At 41.7% G+C, this 21,725-nt stretch overlaps 1 protein-coding gene across 3 annotated transcripts in view; it reads left to right on the top strand.

Annotated features, from left to right (window-relative positions):
- TTLL4 (tubulin tyrosine ligase like 4) overlaps positions 1 to 21,725 on the top strand; it is a 33,782-nt gene that overhangs the window by 1,028 nt on the left and 11,029 nt on the right. For 2 of the 3 annotated variants that reach the window (XM_072961663.1, XM_006207249.4), the window contains exons 2-13: positions 9,460 to 11,038; positions 11,930 to 12,039; positions 12,390 to 12,453; positions 16,256 to 16,377; positions 16,814 to 16,924; positions 17,286 to 17,362; positions 18,075 to 18,266; positions 18,371 to 18,453; positions 18,688 to 18,816; positions 19,833 to 19,955; positions 20,757 to 20,855; positions 21,178 to 21,312. In XM_072961663.1, the coding sequence (XP_072817764.1) occupies positions 9,558 to 11,038; positions 11,930 to 12,039; positions 12,390 to 12,453; positions 16,256 to 16,377; positions 16,814 to 16,924; positions 17,286 to 17,362; positions 18,075 to 18,266; positions 18,371 to 18,453; positions 18,688 to 18,816; positions 19,833 to 19,955; positions 20,757 to 20,855; positions 21,178 to 21,312 (2,726 nt within the window). In that variant the 5' untranslated portion in view covers positions 9,460 to 9,557. The remainder of the gene's footprint in view (positions 1 to 9,459; positions 11,039 to 11,929; positions 12,040 to 12,389; positions 12,454 to 16,255; positions 16,378 to 16,813; positions 16,925 to 17,285; positions 17,363 to 18,074; positions 18,267 to 18,370; positions 18,454 to 18,687; positions 18,817 to 19,832; positions 19,956 to 20,756; positions 20,856 to 21,177; positions 21,313 to 21,725) is intronic. The other variant, XM_072961664.1, reaches the window with a different exon arrangement.

Consider the following 21,725-nt stretch of genomic DNA (forward strand, 5'->3'; position numbering starts at 1 on the left):
TATTATTCCCATTCCGTGGTCTTCACATTTCTGTTCTGGATCTAGGAGATCTTTTAATCTTTCCTTCCTTGTGGAGTTAACCCTGCTTTCTCATATACTTCAGATCGCATCTTAACTTCATCCCCTGTGGATTTAGCCAATCAACAAGTAGCTGAGAGGCCCTTAGGGACAGTGTTTCATCTTATCCTTCGTTTCTTCTGATAAATACTGAGGCACTATTTGCATAAAAACCGTCCCTTTGGTGCCCATAAAGTCACCAATGTTTATTGATTGGACTGAATGGAGCCTTGAGAAATTGTCAAGTGTTTTCTGGAATTAAAGAGGTGAGAGGACATTCCAGATACAAAGTAGCTTTAGTGAAGATACATCAAGGTCTGAAAAAAGAACTGAAAACAGTCTGACAGATCTGAGTTGTGTTTGAAGGGAGCCATCCAGGGACAAATAGGAAGAAAGAAATTAATAGGGGTTAGATCACAAAGGATTTTGGATGTTTTGCCAGAGTTAGAACTGTATCTTCCAGAGCAGTGGTTTTCAAGCAGGGTATTCAGGGGTCTGACACGTCCAGGGGATACACCTGCACATACAGCTTTAGAAGAATCAATTTCCAGATTCTCAGCCTCCAAATGAATGAACACTTCTAAAACTGATCTTACAAAAAAAGGATGGGGAGTGTCATATTCCTCACACTCTCAAATTTTACTCTGGTGTATTGTTCCAGATATAAAAACCTCATGTTGGGAAATGGAGTATTTTGGAAATACTAATTATAGGGAGGCCTCCTTTGATGATTGACCAAGGAACCTCGAAAATCCAGAAGGCTTCTGGTCTTCCTCTGCCTCATACACTGTTAGGGTGAAGCTTGTTCCTTGTTGGGATATTCTGAATTCAGAAGAACACAACAGTTAAATATGAGTAAAATGTTTTTGGGACCACAGATTTTTCAAGCTATTTTGGGTAAAACTTGCATAAAACTTGTAAAAAGAGATTTCTTTTAGTTTAGATGTGTGTTATTCAATGTGATAGTTAAAATTCATTTTATCAAATCAAGTCATGAAGTGTTTATTTCAATTACAGCCAATCCTTAACTTAGTTCTTTCTACAAAATGTATAGTATTTTCAACCTCCTCTTAACAAAAGGATAAACTTGTTTAAACTTGTGGTGAAAAAGTTTAGAGTTCAACATTAAGATGTGCAAGGAATACATGGTTTTAAAAATTCTTAGAGGCATACATGAGTAAAATCATTTGAAGAGCATGTTGCAGGAAAACCATGGAAAGATAATTAGTAGGAAAGTAACATGAAATATATGTTTGAGATTACTGTATTTTCAGTGTGTGGGTTGATGAGAAAAGTTTGACTCGAGGCAGGGAGCCAATGAGAAAACTAGAGACCAGGCTAGAGATGGTGAGGACTTTGTGTAGTTGCAGTGGGAACAGAGAGGGTTTAGAGAGATGTTAACAATGGCAAAGTGGACAAAACTTGGTGGCAAAGTAGATGTAGGGAGCGTGGGACAAGGAGCATCTGGAATGGTCCTAGGTTTCTGATGTTAATGATCAGGTGGGCGGTGATGCAGGAAAAAATATTAGGAGGAGGGGCAGCTTTGAGGAGAAATATAAAAGAGTCACCCTTTGGGCATACTGAGTTGAGGTTCCTGCAGCACATCTAGGTAGAAAGGCCTGGAGGTTTGTTCTGTAGGTCTAGCTGGTGATAGAAAGTTGAGAATGTTGGACGTGATTGAGGTCATGGGACAGAAGATGTTGCTCTGGGAGAGTTTATGTTAATAAGTGCAGTTGCTATTTATTGAGCACTTGCTATATGCCAGGCAAAGTGAGAAGACTGAGCACAGAGGAACAACTTTGAAGGGGTGGGTAGGAGAAAAGGATGGGAGGAGGGCAGAATATTTATAATCAAATCCAAAAATGAATATGTAAATGATAAGTTGTCCCTTGCTGAAAAACTATCTAGAGGAACCCTTAACTTCAGGATCTGATAATGATGTGAAGTTGAGTTTAGCTTTCATGCTAGATTCCTTCTATGACTTTGGAATTGTCTGGTCATAGGTTCCCTCGATTTTAGCATGAAATCAGATGCTTTGATCTGTCGGTGAAATGCAGAGAAAATCCTTCTTTAATGCCCCTAAATTCTCACCCTCTCTTCTTACAGAATGGGTAACTAGACCTGGCATTTTTGGAACAAATATTGAGAGTGCTAATTTCTCTTAGGCCCTGAAATACAAAATACTTAGTCCTTAGGAACCTCATGGATATTCTGGACAGGCAGTGGTATATTCTAGACCAGAGTGGTTCTCAGGCTTTTGGTATCTTATATGTACTTTAAAAGTTCTTTGGGGTCTTCTTTATATATATATTTAAAATTTTTTTAACTTTTTTTTTTTAGTGGAGGTATTAGGGATTGAACCCAGGACCTCCTGCATGCTAAGCATGTGCTCTACAACTAAGCTATTATCTTCCTTCCCTTCTTTCTCTCTCTCTACATATATATATTTACATTTTATTTTTTTAATTGAAATGCCATTTTATAATGTTCTGTCAATTTCTGGTATACAGCATAATGTTTCAGTCATATATGTACATGCATATATTCTTTTTCATATTCCTTTTCATTATAGATTACTACAAGATACTGAATATAGTTCCCTGTACTATACAGTACAAATTCTATTTTATATGTAGTAGTTAGTATCTGCAAATCTCAAACTCCCAGTTTATCCCTTCCTACCCCCTTTACCACCTGGTTTGTTTTCTATGTCTGTGAAGTCTGTTTCTGCTTTGTAAATAAGTTCATTTATACTTTTTTTTTTAGATTCCACATATATGTGATATCATATGGTATTTTTCTTTCCCTTTCTGGCTTACTTCACTTAGAATGATGGTCTCCAGGTCCATCCATGTTGCTGCAAGTGGCATTGTTTTATTCTTTTTTATGGCTGAGTCATATTCCATTGTATATACCATCAGTATATTTTTAATGTGGGGAATGGAAGTGTTCATTAATTCATTTAGAAATAATAAATCCATTATAAGTAAACATAAGCATTTTTTAAAATGAAAAATGCTGTTTCAAAAAGATTAGTGGGAAGAATGGTGTTGTCTTTATGAACTCTTGTTAATATCTGGCTTAATAGAAGACAGCTGGATTGCATATTGTTTCTGCATTCAGTTGGTTCAATATGTTGTTTTTGATGAATTATAAAGAAAATCCAGCCTCACATAAATAATTAGTTGGAAAAGGGAAGAGTATTTCTATAGCCTTTTCAGATAATGGTGGGTATTCTTGTTTGGTGCTACACAGAAGTTAACAAGGGGTGGTTTTGTGAAGGTTGGCTGCAATGTGGAATCTGAAATATTATCAGTGCTACATATTATCAGTGCTACAGTGTAACAAAGTATTTCATACTTTGTTACATTAAAATCCATTGGTTTTCTCTCACTTTGACTGGATCTTTTACCCATGCATGATTCTGTGACATTGTATGATAGGTGTTTGGAAAATACTGGTTCATTGAATTATATAGAATTTCCAAACGTTGCCACATTTTATTATGCATTGTCAAAAAGTAATATTACTGCACTGTCATCAGAAAAACAGTTAAGTATTGGGAAGCTGCCAAGCTCATGGTGACAGATACAATTTTGCCAAAATTCTAATTTTCTCTTGGCAGCTCAAATTTTATCATTGGCAGCAAATACTGGCAGTTGTTTTCCTTGAAATGACAGGCTTACTGTTTCATTTTCTAGAGAATGCCTGCCAAGTACCAAAGTCTGAATAACCATCACCTGTGTGTCCCCCATTCTTTCAAGTAAACATGATGTTCCACAGAAAAATTTTGCAATTCAAACAATCACATGAATGCTTTACTTGGAAGACTACCATTGTTTTCTGTTTTATATGTACTTCTCATTTTGTCACAGAGAATATTAAAAAGATGTACTTGATGATTGAGATTGAATATAATTTTTCTGCCTCAACAAGGATGTTCTTTCATAAAGCTAGCATTTCGTCTTTCCCTGTGCAGTGAAGAAGTGTGTGGTGGTGAAGAGTTTTACTTGGTGCCATTGTCTCTACTCCTGCTCAGGAACCAGCAGTTTGACCCACCATTGCTTTTGTACCATCAGTGGAATGGCTGGCCCAGTAAAAAAGGCAAATCATATCTGAGTTTTGTTATGAAAATAGTTTCACCTAGTGGAACCCCTGAAAAGGCCTCAGGTTTCCCTCAGGGTCTGTGGACCACACTTTGAGGACCACTGCTTTAGAGTTCACCCGAGGACCACTGCTTTAGAGTTCACTTCTTTCTGAAGCTGATGAAGGTCAAGGCTTCGTGAGAGCTAGTCACGTAATTATGTGAAGCCTTCAGCTGTTTTCACTTTTCAGTAATTTGCATATTTACCTCTCAGCTCTAGGTGCTATCAGCTGTATTTTTCCTCAGGTTTGCTAACTACTTTTGCACTCCGTTCTATAAGAGCTACCTCTCTCAACTTGTGGTACTGACTCTCCATCTCATTAGGGCTGGGATGATGACTTTTTTCAACAGGGCTTTAAAGAAGTTCTGTGCTCCTCCAGCTTCCTTTAGGGAGACGTAGTTTGAGATTTATCTCATAATAGAAAATGGGTCTGATTCCTACACTCCTCCTCATTCTTTTTGATTCCAGACAAATCAGTTCTATCCTTTTACAGAATTATTGAGCAATTAAAGTAATCTCATCAGAGGTCTTGTGAATCATAGACTCTGACCTGTTTCTGATGTCCTGAGTTCCCCTGGTGACTTAGGGAAACACCTAGATAGAGGAGGAAGAGGAAATGCAGATCCCAAGAGCCACACACACTGCTGTAATTCAGTCTGTGTGTAATGAATAATTACTTTCTGTAGACATAGATACCTTGTCCAAGTTGGTCTGGCCCTGGCCCTGGAGACTTGATGGTTTGAGACAATAGCCATAGATTTCCTGGCATAGGCTGCTTGTTATTCACCCTCACGTAAGGAGGAAACTTGAGGCAAATGACCCCACAAAGAGTGGAAGGCAGAATGAGATGGACAGCTTTTGAGTGCTGTCTAAAAATGGCAACAGTGATATTAAGTGAGGACTCAGGGAAAATTTTTGGAAAGGGAATAACGTGATCAAGTAATATTTGAGCAAATTTAATCTGGAGGTTTCCTACAGGAACCTTAGGAAGGGTAGACTCTGGAGACACAGACTTCATTCTGGATGCTTTTGCAATGGCCCAGACCTGAGATGATGGAAATGAAAGGAGGAAGCTTGCCATGAAGAAAGAATCTCTTAAGTTTGTGATTGGTTTGGCTTTGGAGGAAGCAATCAGAAGTGACTTAAGTTTTCCCATTAGGTAACAGAAAGAACGTCCTACTGAAAGAAATTGGAAGGTTGAGAGTACAGAGCTAATTTGGCAAGCTGGATTGAAGTGGTTGGACATGCATGTGGAAAAGGTGGAGCAGACAGTTGGCAATGAGGACATGGAATTTGAGAGAAGGCAGGTCTAAAAAGTGACTGTTTTCCTGCATGTAATAGTTAAAATGGTGAGAGCAGATTCGTTTGATGTGGGAGAGAGGATAAGAGGAGCTGTGAAGGATTTTGGAGGGGACCTCAGGAGAAAAAGGCACTGTTGAAGCAGTTCGGTGTGGCTGTGGCAGAGTTCCTGCACTGAGTAAAGAAGTAGCAACAAGGAGATGGTGGTAGCACCCCAGTGTTCACTGCAGCATTGTTTATAGCAGCCAAGATGTGGAAGCAACCCAAGTGTCCATTGATAGATGAATGGATAAAGAAGATATGGTGTGTGTGTATACACACTCCACACACAATGGAGTATTACTTAGCCATTAAAAAAGAAATATTGCCATTTACAACAACATGGGTGGATCTAGAGGGTATTATGCTAAGTGAAATAAGTCAGACAGGGAAAAACAAATGCCCTGTGATCTCACTTATATGTGGAATCTAAAAAACAAAAATCAAAATGAAAACAGACTCATAGATACAGAGAAAAAAAATGGGTGGTTGCCAGAGGGGAGGGGAGGGGAGGGTGAGTGAAATAAGTGAAAGGGATTAAGAGGTACAAGCTTCCAGTTATAAAATAAATAAGTCATGGGAATGTAAGATATAACATAAGGAATATAGTCAGTAATACTGTAATAACTTTATATGGAGACAAATGATTACTACAGTTATCATGATAATTTCATGATGTATGCAAATGTCAAATCACTATGTAGTATATACCTGGAACTAACATAATCTTGTATGCCAACTATATTCAAATTTTCAAAAAAAGGAGATGGTTATAGGAGGGGAGCACAAGTTTAATTTGAAAAGGTTCAACTTGTGGCTTTGCTGGTTGTACCTGCTTTAGATGTATTTGTTTTTTAGCAAATATTTAATGAGCCCTGATTACATTTCCAGGGCTGGGCATACACTGTGTGAACAAGGTCCTAGTTTTTTTTTTTTTTTTTTTGGTCACAAATGGCAGGATTTCCTTTTATTTTATAGCTGAATAATATTCCACTGTTAACATATACACCATGTTTGCTTTTTTTTTAACATTTTTTTATTGATTTATTATCATTTTACAATGTTGTGTCAAATTCCAGTGTTCAGCACAATTTTTCAGTCATTCATGGACATATACACACTCATTGTCACATTTTTTTCTCTGTGATTTATCATAACATTTTGTGTATATTTCCCTGTGCTATACAGTGTAATCTTGTTTATCTATTCTACAATTTTGAAATCCCAGTCTATCCCTTCCCACCCTCTACCCCCCTGGTAACCACAAGTCTGTATTCTCTGTCCATGAGTCTTTAGATTCCACATATGAGCGATCTCATATGGTATTTTGGTCCTAGTTTTTTAAGAGCTTTCATTCTGGAAGATAAGCTAGACAGCAAAGGAATGCATAAATAGTTGAAGTTTTGATTTTAAAATATAATTAATATGGGTTTTGACCATTTGATTAATTTATATATCTCAGAAATTAAAATGATATTAAAAGGTATACACAGATAAATCTCATACCCGATTGGTAACCTTTAAAAAAAATCAGTTCTTGTTTATCCTTCCATTGCTTTTGTCAGATAAAAGGAAATATTAATATACTATACTTTTAGATAGTGGAGGAATGAAACAGACTAGTCCAAGGTAATGTGATACGGAATGATTAGGAATGGTGTAGTATTAGGGTAGACAGGCTCTTTGAGATGGTGATACTAGCTGAATTCTGAGTGAGGGAACTTAGTATTTCAGAGGCAACAATAAAGACCTGGGAACACAGGTGGGAACATGTCTGGTGAGGGTGAAGAGTGGCTCAGATAAAGTCAGAAAGATCAATAGCATTTTATTTTATTTTATTTTATTCTATTTTATTCTATTCTATTTTATTTTATTCTATTCTATTTATTGTATTACTTTAATTATTTCATTTTATTTTGGTGGTGGAGGGGAAGGTCATTAGGTTTATTTTTAGAGAAAATACAGGGGATTGAACCAGGACCTCAGGCATGCTAGGCATGTGCTCTATCACTTGAGCTATACTCTCTTCCCTTCTAGAGCTTTTTAAAAGTTATCACACTGCATTCCCTTAAGGTGATGGGATCATTCTCTGGCACGTGAGTGCCAATGCCGTTGAGGACAACATGCGGGAAAAGATGAGACCTGTGGCAACAGTCGGGGGCCTGGGACCCAGGCTGCCTGAATATTCTAGCTAGGTCTCTGCTTCCCTATCACATGGAGTTTTGATTTCATCAGGAATCTCTGTAAGGAGGAAGAAGAAGGTTACTTTAGCAATCATCATTTCCTTGTTAAACCAGATACTACTTCTGAACCAAAAACAGTGATACAGGTTAGAGCATTTGTATGTGATGCTGTTATGAGTGATACTGTTTACTTCATATTCTTCAAGCTACTCTGCACAAAGTTTCTGGTGTATCTGTTGTGTTGCATCGGTGGGGAAATATGTGGATTCCTGAAACGTGAATTGAAACTGTGAATCTGTTGAGTGTACATGACACACACTCGTGTGTGATCTTTTAAGATCACTGGCAGGATTTGACTCTTCCTTTTGTGTATGTTTCTATTCCATAAGTGCACAAAGTGTAACTGTCCCCTGCACAGTGTAGGTCAGCCTTTGCAGGAAAAGGGGGCAGTGCCTTCTGCAGGCTTTTTGGTGGTGGATGACACCAGCAGTTCCTGTAGCTGTAGACGGGAATGAGGATCTTCTTTGGTTGTTGTTCACCTATCAAAATACAAAGTCCTCTCCCCATTGAAGTTTGTGTCTTAAATATAACTTGAGCAAAAAAAAAAAATCTGCTAATTCCTTCTCTCTAGCCATTCTAAAAACACCTGATAAGGATGCTAGGATTCCATTCAGAATTATCCCAGATAAATGACTTCTTATAGATGGGTCTTGTTTTTTCCCCCCTTGGATACTGTCATGAAAGTAGGCCCACCTTTCCCTACCATTGTGATAACTGCAGAATATTTTGTGAATTTTATTTAAAAAGTAAGTGACCATGATAAACTATCTGGGACCCAGAACTACAGGCTGGTTCAGAGGTTTTGCGTTAGAGGAAAGATTGAATGAGGAAATGTGAGAGACGGGTTCTCCCTCCCTGAGATCAGCCTGGGATTTGGAATAAAGAAAGTTTCTCTCCTCTCCTTCTCACCTCTATATTCTACTCCCTGAACTCTCCTGTCTCATCGTGGCTGCCGGAAATACAGTCAGTTTAAGTAAAAATAATGTTAGAGTTTGGTTCCATTTTGTTCTCTTTCCCACCAACACATTGGTTGGAATTTAAGCCTATATAGCAAGGCTCTTAAAGAGGTAAAATTACTGCATAAGCTCCAGATTGAACTCCAGAGGTCAGCAGGAGAAATCTCTGCTCTTATCTGAAGTTGTCACACTTAACTGTGAAAAGCAGACCACACCAGGGGCTGCTGAGAGTTGGTCAGGGAGCAGTCAATGCTTTTGAAACAATCTTTGACCATTAAGTGTTGATTGATGAGGAGGGTATTGGCTGGTTTCTCTGCCACACCCAGACTTGCCTTATTCCTAGCCATGCTGGTGTCAGGTGAGAGAAGGAAGCCACTCATATAAAGTCGTGAGGATGAGACAGAAAGGGAAATTTTTCTTTGGAGAAAGAGGGAAGAGCTCTCTGAGTGAGAGGGTGGGAACATGTGAGCAGATTCACAATAGTGGCACCTCAGTGTCCCAGTCCGTGATGAAGTTGGCTTTGATTGCTTGAGGGTAGCAGGAAGACCACTGAAAACACCCTAGAACTCTAGTGTTATTCTCCCAGGGCCCCAAATGATGGCCAAGACTGGTTGCCCAGGAAGTGCTGAAGTGGGACTCTTGCTTGCCTGGGGAATCATTGTAGCCTTGTGTCTGTCTTCCTGGGACTGAGACGTCCCCAATTGTTTCTCTCCCCTTCAGGCCGACGGACTTCAAGGATGCAGCTGCTACTACTGGAGGTGCATGGCACCTTACCTGAGCCGGGCCATGAGGCTATGTGGCCGTGATGTGGACCCCTCATGGCCTCAGCGGGAACAGAGCACTACAGTGTTGGCCTCCACCAGGGAAACAGCTTTAAGCAGAGTGGTCCCTCAGGCACAGTGCCTCCCCCACCACCTGAGAAACCCTCTGAGAGCAAAGTTTGGGCTCAGGCTCATCAGCAGGTGAAGCCAATCTGGAAGCTGGAGAAGAAGCACGTGGGGACACTTTCCGCAGGGCTGGGCCCGGGGCTCTTGGGTGTGCCACCACAGCCAGCATATTTCTTTTGCCCCAGCACTTTATGTAGCTCTGGGACCACAGCTGTCATTGCAGGCCACAGCAACTCCTGTCACCTGCACTCTCTCCCGGGCCTGTTCAGCAATACCCTGCTGTATCGCCGCTCCAACTACGGGCACCAACCATACCAGCAGCTGGAGTCTTTGTGCTTGCGTTCAAGCCTGTCACAAAAAAGACCTTTTTCTCTCCCTCAAAAGAGCCTCCCTGTCAGACTTACTGCCAGTAAGGTCACTTCTTCCAAGGTCTCCCCCATGGCATCCTCATCCACAGATCCATACCTCTCACTGGGAGCAGCTGGGGAAAATCCTTCGGGGAAGAGCCTGGCCTCTGCCATCTCAGGGAAGATCCCATCTCCTCTCTTCTCTTCTTCCTCTTCCTACAAGCCCATGCTAAATAACAACTCCTTCATGCGGCCAAATAGCACTAAAGTGCCTTTATCCCAGGCCACAGAGGGCCTGAAACCAGTATCCTCAACCAAGATCCAGCTTGTCTCCTGGCATCATCCGGGGGGTACTGGAGACTGTGTCCTCCAGCCAGTCGAGCACAAGGTACCCAGGAGCCATGGTGCTGTCCTGGATGAGGCCCCTTCCCAGAGCACCCTGTCTACCCCTAGCTCTTTAGACACTTCGACCACCAGCGTTGCCTCTCCCCACTGCAGCCAGAGTAACACAGCCACGAGGGCAGAGCCACATGGCCTGGATGGTGATTCTGTTTCCCAGGCTCTGACTAAGGAGGTTCAGTTCACTGAGGCTGTGAGGAAGTTGACTGCAAGAGGCTTTGAGAAGAAGCCGAGGCAAAGCTATCATTTTGAACAGTCTTATTTCATGAGCCCCCATCTGCAGTGGGGTCTCCTCAACAGGAACAGACGATGGAAGCCTCCTGTGGTAGGCCAGCAGCTCCTCGGGGAGGGCGCTGGGGCAGACAGTGGGGTCCTCCCTGGAGCCTCGGACACCTTGGAGTTGGACAGTACAGTCTTCTGTACCAAACGCATCAGCATTCACCTCCTTGCCTCACACACCAATGGGCTCAGCTGCAGCCCTGCCTGTGGATCTGCTGTCGACTCCCCACCTCTTAGAGAAGATAAAACCCCAGTTCTGCCTTCTCCTCCTCAGTCCCTTGGTATAGCCGAGGTGGCCACCCGTCTCTCTTCCATCCATCTGGGCAAACTTGGGAGGGAGGGGCCTAAGGAAGCCAGGGAGCTGGACTCACCTGCTAAGGATATTGGGTAAGTTGGAGAAAGTTTTTGGTTCATTTAAAGCTGTAGAATGTATATACATTTTGTGACACTGACCCTATGTCTCTGAAGGTTGGTTTTGTTTTTTTAACTGCCCTGGAATTTTGGTTTTCACTTTAGGGCAGAGGTTGGCAAACTACACATTGCAGGCCAAATGCCACCCTCTGCCTGCTTGTGTAGATAAGGTTTTATTGAAATGCAGCCATACTCATTCATTTACTACTATCTATGGCTGCTTTCTTGTTATAATGATAGGATTGAGTAGTTGCAATAGACTGAATGGCCCTCAAAACTGAAAATATTTATTATCTGGTTCTTTAGAGGAAGTGTTTTCTAACTCCTGTTTCAGGTTATAACCAGGGAAATATAAGAATACCAAATATCATGTGTTGGGGACTGTGGTTTCTCTGCTTAATTCCAAACCGAATCAGATTCTCAGTCATTTGTGGTTTGACAGTCATTTCAGAGTTAAGGCATATACATCCTTGGTCTCTTGTCTTGCACCTCGTTACTTCTCTGGAACCTTGGCCACTAGGGCCTTGTTCTGTGTTCCCAGAGAGAGGTCTTGGGCCTTTGAAGTCTATTTTCACACATTTATTGATGGTGATCTGTATGCACAATTTTGTATTTCTATGCTATGAGGAACTTCAAAAAAGATGGAAAGCATAGTGCCTCTCTGCAGAATAGGGGCTGTAGGGTTGAGGAACCATGACTAGACCTAAATTCTGAGGGCAAGAGAAATGAATTGTAAGGCCTGGGCACAAGACAGCAGATTGGTGACTGGGGAAGAGACAAACAGTGGGAGATGATGAAGGAAGGAGAATCTAACTGTGACCTCTCTTATGGAGTTGGCTGGGCTGGGGACATGATTCTTTCTTATAGTTCAGCTACTGACCTCCAGCTAGACCAGGTTGAAGCTGAAGATCTGGAAGAAGAGCTAATAGATGGGTTGGAAGACTGCTGTAGCCATGATGAGAATGAAGAGGAGGAGGGTGAGTAGGGGACCCTCTCACCTCCAACCCAGAATTGGTCACCACTGCTGGGGAAGGGGGCTAACAATTGTGTACCAGATCCTTGACTCACTCTGTCACCTACATTTATCATTCAGCTTGGGGGTCTCTGGGCAGTAGTGGCTTTTGGGGGACTTTGTTCTCTAGTTCTCCATCCACCAGTCTTGCCTTCTCCTTGCTGCTGTCGCGCTCAGGGAAGGCCGTGCGAGGCAGCAGTGGCTATTTGTGGTTCTGCAAGAAGACTGAGCCAAGGTGTCTGGGGAGGAGCTGCTTGGGCTTGGTGAGTTTGCGTGGCAGCCTCTCCCAGCGGGAACTTCTCTGCTCTTCCCCAGCAGACTCAGAGTGCTCCTCATTCAGTGCTGTCTCCCGCAGCGAGTCAGTAGCAGTGATCTCTCGGTGAGTGTTGGTTGGCTATGTGGATTGTTCTTAGATGCCTATTTTCTGTCTCTTTAAGATTATATAAAGAGATTAATCACCTAAGTCATTAATCAATGGCCCTATTAACCCTAACTCATTTTTTCTTTTTACCAGATTTTTACATTTAGGACTTTAGTTTTCAAACAGGGAGCAATGGAAGGGACCAGAAGCATATTGCATCAGTTGGGCTTAAAAATAGTACTATGTTCCTTAGGCTGCAATTTGGTCTTTAGTCTCCAAGAAATTGTTCAAGTAAAATTCAAGTAATCTAAAGAAGTGTTTGGAAAATTAATAACTAATTAAGGAAGAGACATAATGTTTGAGGTAGATTCTTAGTTAGGCTGCCCACATGGGTGTAGATGCCACCTTCACTATAGATGTATGCCACTGCCAGAAACAGTTCTGAGATAGCTATATCACTAACTGGAGCTTTCTGCAATGCTCTTTTGCTCTCAGTTTTATATTCTGAAATTGACCTTACTAATAAGAAATTGAATAAAAAATTCTCTAGCTTTAATCTAGATTATTTTATTTACTGCCCTTGATGAGATGTGAGTGGAATCTAACTAGGAACTCTAACTAGGAAACCAAAATGTCACTCTCTTAACGTAAGCCCTTCTTCTGTAAAGCAGATAATTGTGGAATGCTGCATAACTGAGGAGCCTGGGGAGAGGAAGGAATGCAGAACTATGAGGAAATTCCTGTAAATGAGGACATGTCATTGTGCTAAAGATTTTTAGAACTTGCTTAAGGATCATATAGACTACCTTTCTAGTAGAAGCATTCTTCAATATAATCTTCCTTGTTCCCCTCATCACTTCCAACTTTGTCTCTATATGAAGCTCTGTCATCAATTGTTATTCAGTATTAAAAAGAATTCTCACAAAGTACTATACATAAAGTCTTTTTCTCTTTAAAAATAACTTCTACTGAAATGTAAAACAAAATTCCTATTCTAATTTAATTAAAATCTGGCCATGTATGTCAAGGCTTGCCTAACATGTGGAGCAGCCAGACTCTGGTGGCTTTTCTTTGTGTCAGCTATGCCTTAGATGAAGCTAAGAGGAAAAGTTAGCTTTATCTAAGGTTAGTATGGATGAGGCAGACTGCATCTCTGTGAATATGATGGTGTCAGCAGCCATACCAGTCCCAAACCAGCAAGGTGGAAAGAGTTGTTTGGGAGATGGAGAGACAGAATTGGGACTTTCTGTGAAGGTGGATAGAAATCCTGTCATAGGTACCCTCAGTCTGTTGCATAAATTCTGTTACTTTAAGCCTAACCCATCTTTCTTTTCAGAAAAGAAAAGCTGCTTCTGGTTGCATATGTTGGATATTGACTAAGGGCCTCCATTCTCCATAAGAGAAATATATTTAACATGTAATTGACTTGGGGTCCCTTTTCCACACTTAAGGGTGATCTGGGTTTGTCTTCAGGCCTAATTCAAGATAGCTGCACAGCCCTTTATTTAACCTTTCTGATTTATAAGATAAAATTCACAAAAGGTGTTTGTTAATAATTTTCTCATTAATTAATTTAACTTCTACAAAATGTACAATCTACACAAAGCTTAAAACATGAGTTTTCAAGCAAATGGAGGTTGATGAATGCTAAACCACTTTGCATTTTGGCTAAGATGAGAAATACTTTTGGATTGCTAAAAATCTTACTTTTTCCCAATTATGAAAGATTTATATATTTATTATAGAACATTTGGTAATCACAGGATTATTGAAAACACTACCTGTATTTATTTCTCTACCGAGCAGTTGTTTATTAGGTTTCCTGTTCCATATTCTTTTTCTAAGAATTGCGTAAATTTAGAGATGACGATCGTCAAGTCCAGCCTCTTTTTTTCAGATATGAAAATTGAGGCTCAAAGAAGTTAAGTAACTATATGCAAGGTCAATGTTTCCAGCACTGCTAGACCAGGCCTCTTGAGGTTAAGTTCAGTACTCTTGAGAGGCAGCTAACAAATTTTCTTTTCTTTTCTTTTTCAGTTAAACTTTTGATTTTTAGACAATCGTAGATTCACATGCTGTTCTAAGAAATAATACAGAGATCCTCTGAATTCTTTACTCAGTTTCCCCCTGTGGTAATATCTTGCAAAACTGTAGTACAATATAGTACAACCAAGACATTAACCTTAGTGAAGATACAAATATTTCCATCACTGCAAGAATCTCTCCTGTTACCCTGATAGCCACACCTAATTCCCTCCTACTCCCTACCCTTTCTTAACTCCTGGCAACCAATAATTTTGTTGTTCCAAGAATGTTACACAAATGGAATGATAACCATATGTAACCTTTTGGGATTGGCTTTTTTTTTTTTTTTAACACAGCGCATTCTCTGTAGATTGATCCAGGTTGTTTTGTGTATCCATTGTTCACTCCTTTATATTGCTGAGTAGTGGTCCATGGTGTAGATGAACCACAATTTGTGTAATCAGTCACCTGCTGAAGGATATTTTGGTCGTTACCAGTTTTTGGCCGTTACAAATAAACCTGCTCTAAACCATTGTGTACATGTTTTTGTGTGAATGTAAATCTTCATCTCTCTGAGATAAATGCCTGGGAGTGCAATTGCTGGGTTGTATGGTAATTGCATGTTTAGTTTTTTAAGAACCCACCAAAACTGTTTTCCAGAGTGATTGTACCATTTTACATTCCTATCTTTGTTTTAAATCTTAACTCATTCTCCTTGATTTTCAACAATCTTAATTACTCAGTGAATGAAAAGCCTTTGAAGTAAAATATTTTGGAAATGAGGAATAGAATTTAATTAGTTGGAATTATTTAATTATGAATTAATATTTAACTTGACCCAATAAAATTCATTAAAAATCTCTAAGGTTTAAAACACTGAAGTGTTTTACATACAGTGCCTATTTTTGTTTCGCTGCAAAATAACAACTGAGAGTGGCTCTTTGTAAGTTAAAAATTAATCTTAAATAGTAATATTTTTGGATTATATCAGCTCATTATAGAGAGTAATAACTGTTCTCTCTGTTCTCAGTGCTATTTAAAGAAATGGTCTGGGTCTGTCAGATTGTAGCCCATAGATAGTTGAAGTTTACACTATTTTGAGATTCCTTGAGATAGACTTGACCGAGACATTGTTAGGATAACAGTAGGGACCCCATGGCCCACTGCCCCAGATTCCCAGGCTGCGTTACCGCACTGTTACATAAAAATCTGATGTCATGAGTCATTTCCAAAAGAGAGAAGAGCATTAGTCATCCATATATTGTCAGATAAATATAAAATGAGTTAAAAGTATCACTGTTCCTTTTCTTTCTGTTGCTTTTCCCTCTTTTTCTTTTAAAAACTCTCTATACCTCTTCTTAGGTCTTTTCTCTCTTTCCTGCTTTTCCTCCTTTTAGTTATCCATATCTTTTTTTCCCCCCTCTCCTCATTTATTTCTGTTTGTCTTCGTATAGCAGATTCCTCTACTAATATCCACTTAAACTCATTACCTGCTCTCAGAGACACTCTTTTCAGGGGCCTCCCCAGCCTGTGGCTTGTCACAGGAAATTTTGGAGCTGTGTCACAGAATGAAGTATTGGAAAACTTTGTCTTTAGGTGACATTTAATGGTGTGGCTGTGTCTAGGTTAGCTCTAGCACCTTATTGATTAGTATTTGCAAAATAATTATTGAGAACTTGGCTTTGTAAAATCACAACTTTAAAGATAGCACCCTGAAAGAAATGATATGTAATAGTAATAGCCCCCAGGGTTGTGGCTTTCCCTTTCTCTACCACATATCTCTTTTTCTTCTTAGGAACTGCATGGACATTCTGACCAAACCCCTTTCCAGTGAGAAAATTATCCGACCAGCCCTCATCTACAGTCTTTTTCCCAACGTGCCCCCTACCATCTATTTTGGCACTCAGGATGAGAGAGGTAAATCTGGCCAAGTGTCAGACTAGAAGAGCCTCCAGGAGAAGGGTGTTGGTGAAGTTGGGAGGAGGTGGCAATAGGGTGGAAGCAGCTTTTCAGAATGGCTGTATTGGTGCTTGGTTCCCAGCCTGGTTCACCAGTCCAATGTGGGGATCTTTATCTTGTCCATCCTGTAGCCAACCCTCTCAGCGCCATAATCTCATGCTTCATTCTTGCCTTCTAAACTTGTATCTTTCCCCTTTCAACCTCCTCTCCGCTGAGTGTTCTTCATTTCTGTGTAGCCCCTTTCTTCCCCAAAGTGTGCTCCTTTGAAACTGATATGGAACAATACGTAGTGACTTGCGTAACTAGGGAAGGTTGAATAACAGTGCCGTCTTTTTCCTCTTCTCACCATGACTCTCCTGCTCTTCTCAACACCCCCCCCTCCACTTTCCCCTAGTTGAGAAACTCCCCTGGGAGCAGAGGAAGCTTCTCCGGTGGAAGATGAGTACAGTGACCCCCAACATTGTCAAGCAGACCATTGGACGGTCCCACTTCAAGATCAGCAAGAGTGAGTCACTTGCCTTATTGCGAGCCTGTCTTCTGCCCCAACAGATGGGTTTTGGGCAGGATAAGAGCCCTAAATACTTCCTGCTATATGGGGACCCTGTCCTGAAGTTCCCAACTTCATAGGAGTACATAGTTCTGAAATCCCTCCAGGCCAGAGCCTAATCATCAAAATTGGAAGACAGAGGGCCATTGTTCTTCTCTTGACCCCAGGGCCTCCTGTAGGACAGCTCCATGGCAACTCTTAGAAATCTGGGGCTGGGAGCTATGCCCAGGCCCAGAGGTATTCCTAGGGCCTCTGATCCTCTCTCTGTCCTGGGGGCTGAGCTGCTAGTAGGCCTGATTTCCTGATGTACCTTCTGTAGGAAATGATGACTGGCTGGGCTGCTGGGGTCACCACATGAAGTCTTCTAGTTTCCGATCCATTCAGGAGCATCAGAAGGTAGGGACCCTTTCTGAGCCGCTCTTCCCCTGGACTTTGGACTGGGCAAGAGGAGGTTGCTGGTGGAAGTAGGGGACGAGGAGGATAACCGCGGAGAAGTCAAGAAGGCTTACAGAGGAGTGGGGGAAGTACAGGAGGAGAGTGCAGGATGAGACCCCAGTAGATCATGCATGTCTAGTCGTTCAGCTGCAGTGTCTTAGACTGTCACAGCCTCTAAAAGACACTTTTTTTCTCTAATGTGTCTTGAGATGGAGTGTCTGTTTTCAGTTTATTATGTTTCTCCTATAACCACTGCATACTGCCTGTGTTCCTCCAAGCTTAATATGTGTAAAGAGGACTCTGGTCTCCTCTTGGAATGAATAGTCCCTTGTCCCCCCAGGTGCTTTCCTCTCTTTGTCCCATAGGTATAGAAAAAGGCTTAACAGCTTTTTCTATGCTGTTAAGGTGAATATTATGTCTGTCTTAATTACTATTTTATGTTGTGAACTATTGGCTTCTAAAGAGCTCTAAATTTTGTTTTGTTTGTGTTTTAATCATCTTTTGGTGAATGCTCAGTAGCTGAATACTTAAGGACTTTTAGACGGTGATAATAAGATGGAACAAGAGCTTAGATTGTTGCTAAGGAAGTTCGAATGGTATAGTCTTACTGTCTTCCTTATGGTCTCATCTGGGCCCTCTTTCTCCCTGTTCCCACCCTTTGTCCCTTCTGTAGCTAAACCACTTCCCAGGTTCATTCCAGATTGGGCGAAAGGACCGACTGTGGCGGAACCTGTCCCGCATGCAGAGCCGCTTTGGCAAGAAGGAGTTCAGTTTCTTCCCTCAGTCCTTCATCCTGCCCCAGGATGCCAAGCTCCTGCGCAAAGCCTGGGAGAGCAGCAGCCGCCAAAAGTGGATTGTTAAACCAGTGAGTGAATCACAGCTAGTGGATCTCAGGCCAGGGCCTGAGAGTGGGAACAATGGGGTGTCAGGCCGGGTACAAATCTTCTCTCCTTTCCACTTGACTTCTAGCCAGCATCCGCTCGAGGCATTGGCATCCAGGTCATTCACAAGTGGAGTCAGCTCCCCAAGCGAAGGCCCCTTCTAGTACAGAGGTAAGCCTGTCTCCAGCTCCGATCCTGCTCCCCATCCTCCCATCTTCTCAGCCTAGAAGTTCCCTTCTCACAATGTTCTTTGTCCTTTGTCCTCCCAGTCAAAGACCTTCCTCAGCCAACTCTTTTAAGGTCTTTATCCCCAGGGGACTGTTAGCTGGCTTTTGCCATGGCTCAATTACCCACTGAGCTGTAGCTTATCTTTCCTGTCCTTGAAGTTGGCCTTTCCCTGTATAGGTATCTCCACAAACCCTACCTCATCAGCGGCAGCAAGTTTGATCTGCGAATCTATGTTTACGTCACCTCCTACGATCCTCTTCGGATTTACCTCTTTTCAGATGGACTCGTCCGCTTTGCCAGTTGCAAGTATGTGGTAGTGGTGAGGCCTCACCTTGACAGCTTTGGGTATTTGCTTTCTCTCCAGGGAGGGAAGCTGGAGGACACCAAACAAGAAAATAACCAGTTTTGGTAGTTTTTGTTAGCAAAGAATGTGGAGTGCCTTTGGAAGAACCTAGTCTTCCTTTTCTCCTGTGTGTCTCCTTTGCTTTTACATCAAGCACTTCATTTCTGACACTTCTGGTCACCAAATCTGTGGGTTTTTTCCTCCACGTGAAGCAATTCTACACAACACCAGATGGGTATCCTACAATTTAACTCAATTCTGACACTACCTGGAGACAGTGTCAGATCCCACAGGTTAAGGGATCAGTTTCACAAGGCTGCCCCTCCCTCCACCACTTCAGGTGCCAGTCTGCTTCTGACCAGTTGGCTGTAAATAAGAGGTGCCCATGATTCCCTCCTTGGGGCCAAGGGTTGCTGGAGCAGCTTACAGAATGCAAAAAATCATGTAAAAAATTATTGATCATGAACTCCATTCTCAGCTCTTCTCCCTTAAGAGAATGGGGATTGGTGGGTGCTGAAAATTCCAAGCTTCTAATCATGGTTTGATTTTTCCAGTGACTGGCCCTCATCCAGGAGCCATCCAGCAGCCTACCCAGAGTCACCTGGTTAGAATAAAAGACACTCCTATCACTCAGGAAATTATAAGGGTTTCAGGAGTTCCTGTGTCAGAAACTGGAGACAAGGACCAATATATATATTTCTTATTGTAAATCACAGTATTACATGGGGAATGGGAAATAAGGAGGTCCTCTACTTCACTGAATGGGAAGACTGTTCCTGCAGGACTGAGATGAGATCAGTTAGGAGATGAGCTTAGCTATGGTGTTCTAGAAACCTTTCAGCAGATATGCTTCTCAGGCCCTTGTGCATCTGAAGATCTGTCCACTTGTCTTTTACCTCCTCAGGACTTGGGAAAATGTTTGGGCCATTATCCATCTGCTATCTCACCATCTTACCTCTGCCTTTCTTCTCACTTTCAGGTATTCCCCTTCCATGAAGAGCCTCGGCAATAAGTTCATGCACCTGACCAACTACAGTGTCAATAAAAAGAATTCTGAGTACCAGGCCAATGAAGATGAAACGGCCTGCCAGGGCCACAAATGGTACCCAGACAGTGTCCCTGTCAAGTGGAGGCCTAGAGGATCACAGAGTTCTGGGGTTTGGGGAGGTGGGTGGAGGGAGTGGTAAGTGGAGGATTAATATAAGGCCCAAAGATTATATAAACGCTTGGCAATTCAGAATTGGTCTGTTTGCATCCAAGCTCATCTCTAACTTAATTCAAACCATCAAAAGAAAATTTATAAGGAAAATACCTTTGGGCTACTTACTCCTTTTTCTTTTTCTTTTTCTTTTTCTTTTTCTTTTCTCTCTCTCTTTTTTTCTTTTCCATTGTGGTTTATTTCAGGATATTGAATGTAGTTCCCTGTGCTATACAGTAGGACCTTGTTGTTTATCTATTTTATATGTAGTAGTTTGTATTTGTTAATCCCAAACTCCTAATTTATTCCTCTCCCACCCCCTTTCCCCTTTGGTAACCATAAATTTGTTTTCTGTGTCTGTGAGTCTGCTTCTGTATTGTAAGTAAGTTCATTTGTATCATGTTTTAGATTCCACATATAAGTGATGTCATATGATGTTTGTCTTTCTCTGACTGACTTCCTTCACTTAGTATGATAATCTCTAGGTCCATCCATGTTGCAAATGGCATTATTTCATTCTTTTTTATGGCTGAGTGTTGTTTCATTATGTATATATCACATCATCTTTATCTATTCATCTGTTGGTGGACATTTAGGTTGCTTCCATGTCTTGGCTACTATAAATAGGGCTTTCTTTCTTTTCTTCATCACTCATTCAGAGAGTATAACCCCAGATACTCCCTTCTTCCCCTCCCTGCCTTACAGGGCGCTGAAAGCTTTATGGAGCTATCTGAGCCAGAAGGGAGTCAATAGTGATGCCATCTGGGAGAAGATAAAGGATGTTGTTGTCAAAACCATCATCTCGTGAGTCACACTGCCACCCTGGGTGTGGAGTCTGCCGCTGAACCCTCTTTTTCCGGGGCCTCCAAACTGCTGTACTGCAGACTTTTGACCATGCTGTGTTTCCGTTTTTGAGGACAGGGAATAGAAAGAAGTGGATAGATTTAAATTCTGCCCTTCTACTGAACTTCATCCCCAGAAGCTGGCTCCAGGTCACAGACATCTCTTGAGAGCTTCTTTTTCAGGGTTGCTTCTGTCCATCTCTGGGCTGCTCCGTTGGCAGGGCAGCTCTAGGTAGGGCCTCTGAGAGGAGCTGAGCTGAATACTTTCACCTCCCTGTGACCAGGTCAGAACCCTACGTGACCAGCCTGCTGAAGATGTATGTGCGGCGGCCCTACAGCTGCCACGAGCTCTTTGGTTTCGACATCATGCTGGATGAGAACCTCAAGCCCTGGGTCCTAGAGGTGAACATCTCCCCAAGGTAGGTGGTATTCTCAGAGCACTCACAGTAGAACCTGTTTTGTATTCTTATGATCCTGTTTCTGCTCCAGACTTGCTGACTTGGGGAAGACCTTTCCTTCACTAGAATTTTTTTTTTCTTCATGGTCTGTTTGTTTACCCATTCCCTTATTCTTTGCCATTGTCTCAAGGTTCCCTGAGGATGGAGAGAGACTGTTAAAAGTTGCTCTTTTGAACTTGATTCCTATTGCATACTTTTCCCCTCTCAAACCAAGGTCATGGGCAGGATCCACCCTGAGGGAGGTTATTCACTATTTGTGGGCCAAGAAGACCCCCATGATGGTGCTCATGAGTTTGGATGTAAATGGGGCTCGCACTGAGTTGGACACGTGACTGGAAATAGTGTGCTTTTATTACTCTTTGCATCCTTTCCCT

The sequence above is a fragment of the Vicugna pacos genome, chromosome 5 (assembly GCF_048564905.1).
Source record: "Vicugna pacos chromosome 5, VicPac4, whole genome shotgun sequence".
In the NCBI taxonomy this organism is placed as follows: domain Eukaryota; kingdom Metazoa; phylum Chordata; class Mammalia; order Artiodactyla; family Camelidae; genus Vicugna; species Vicugna pacos.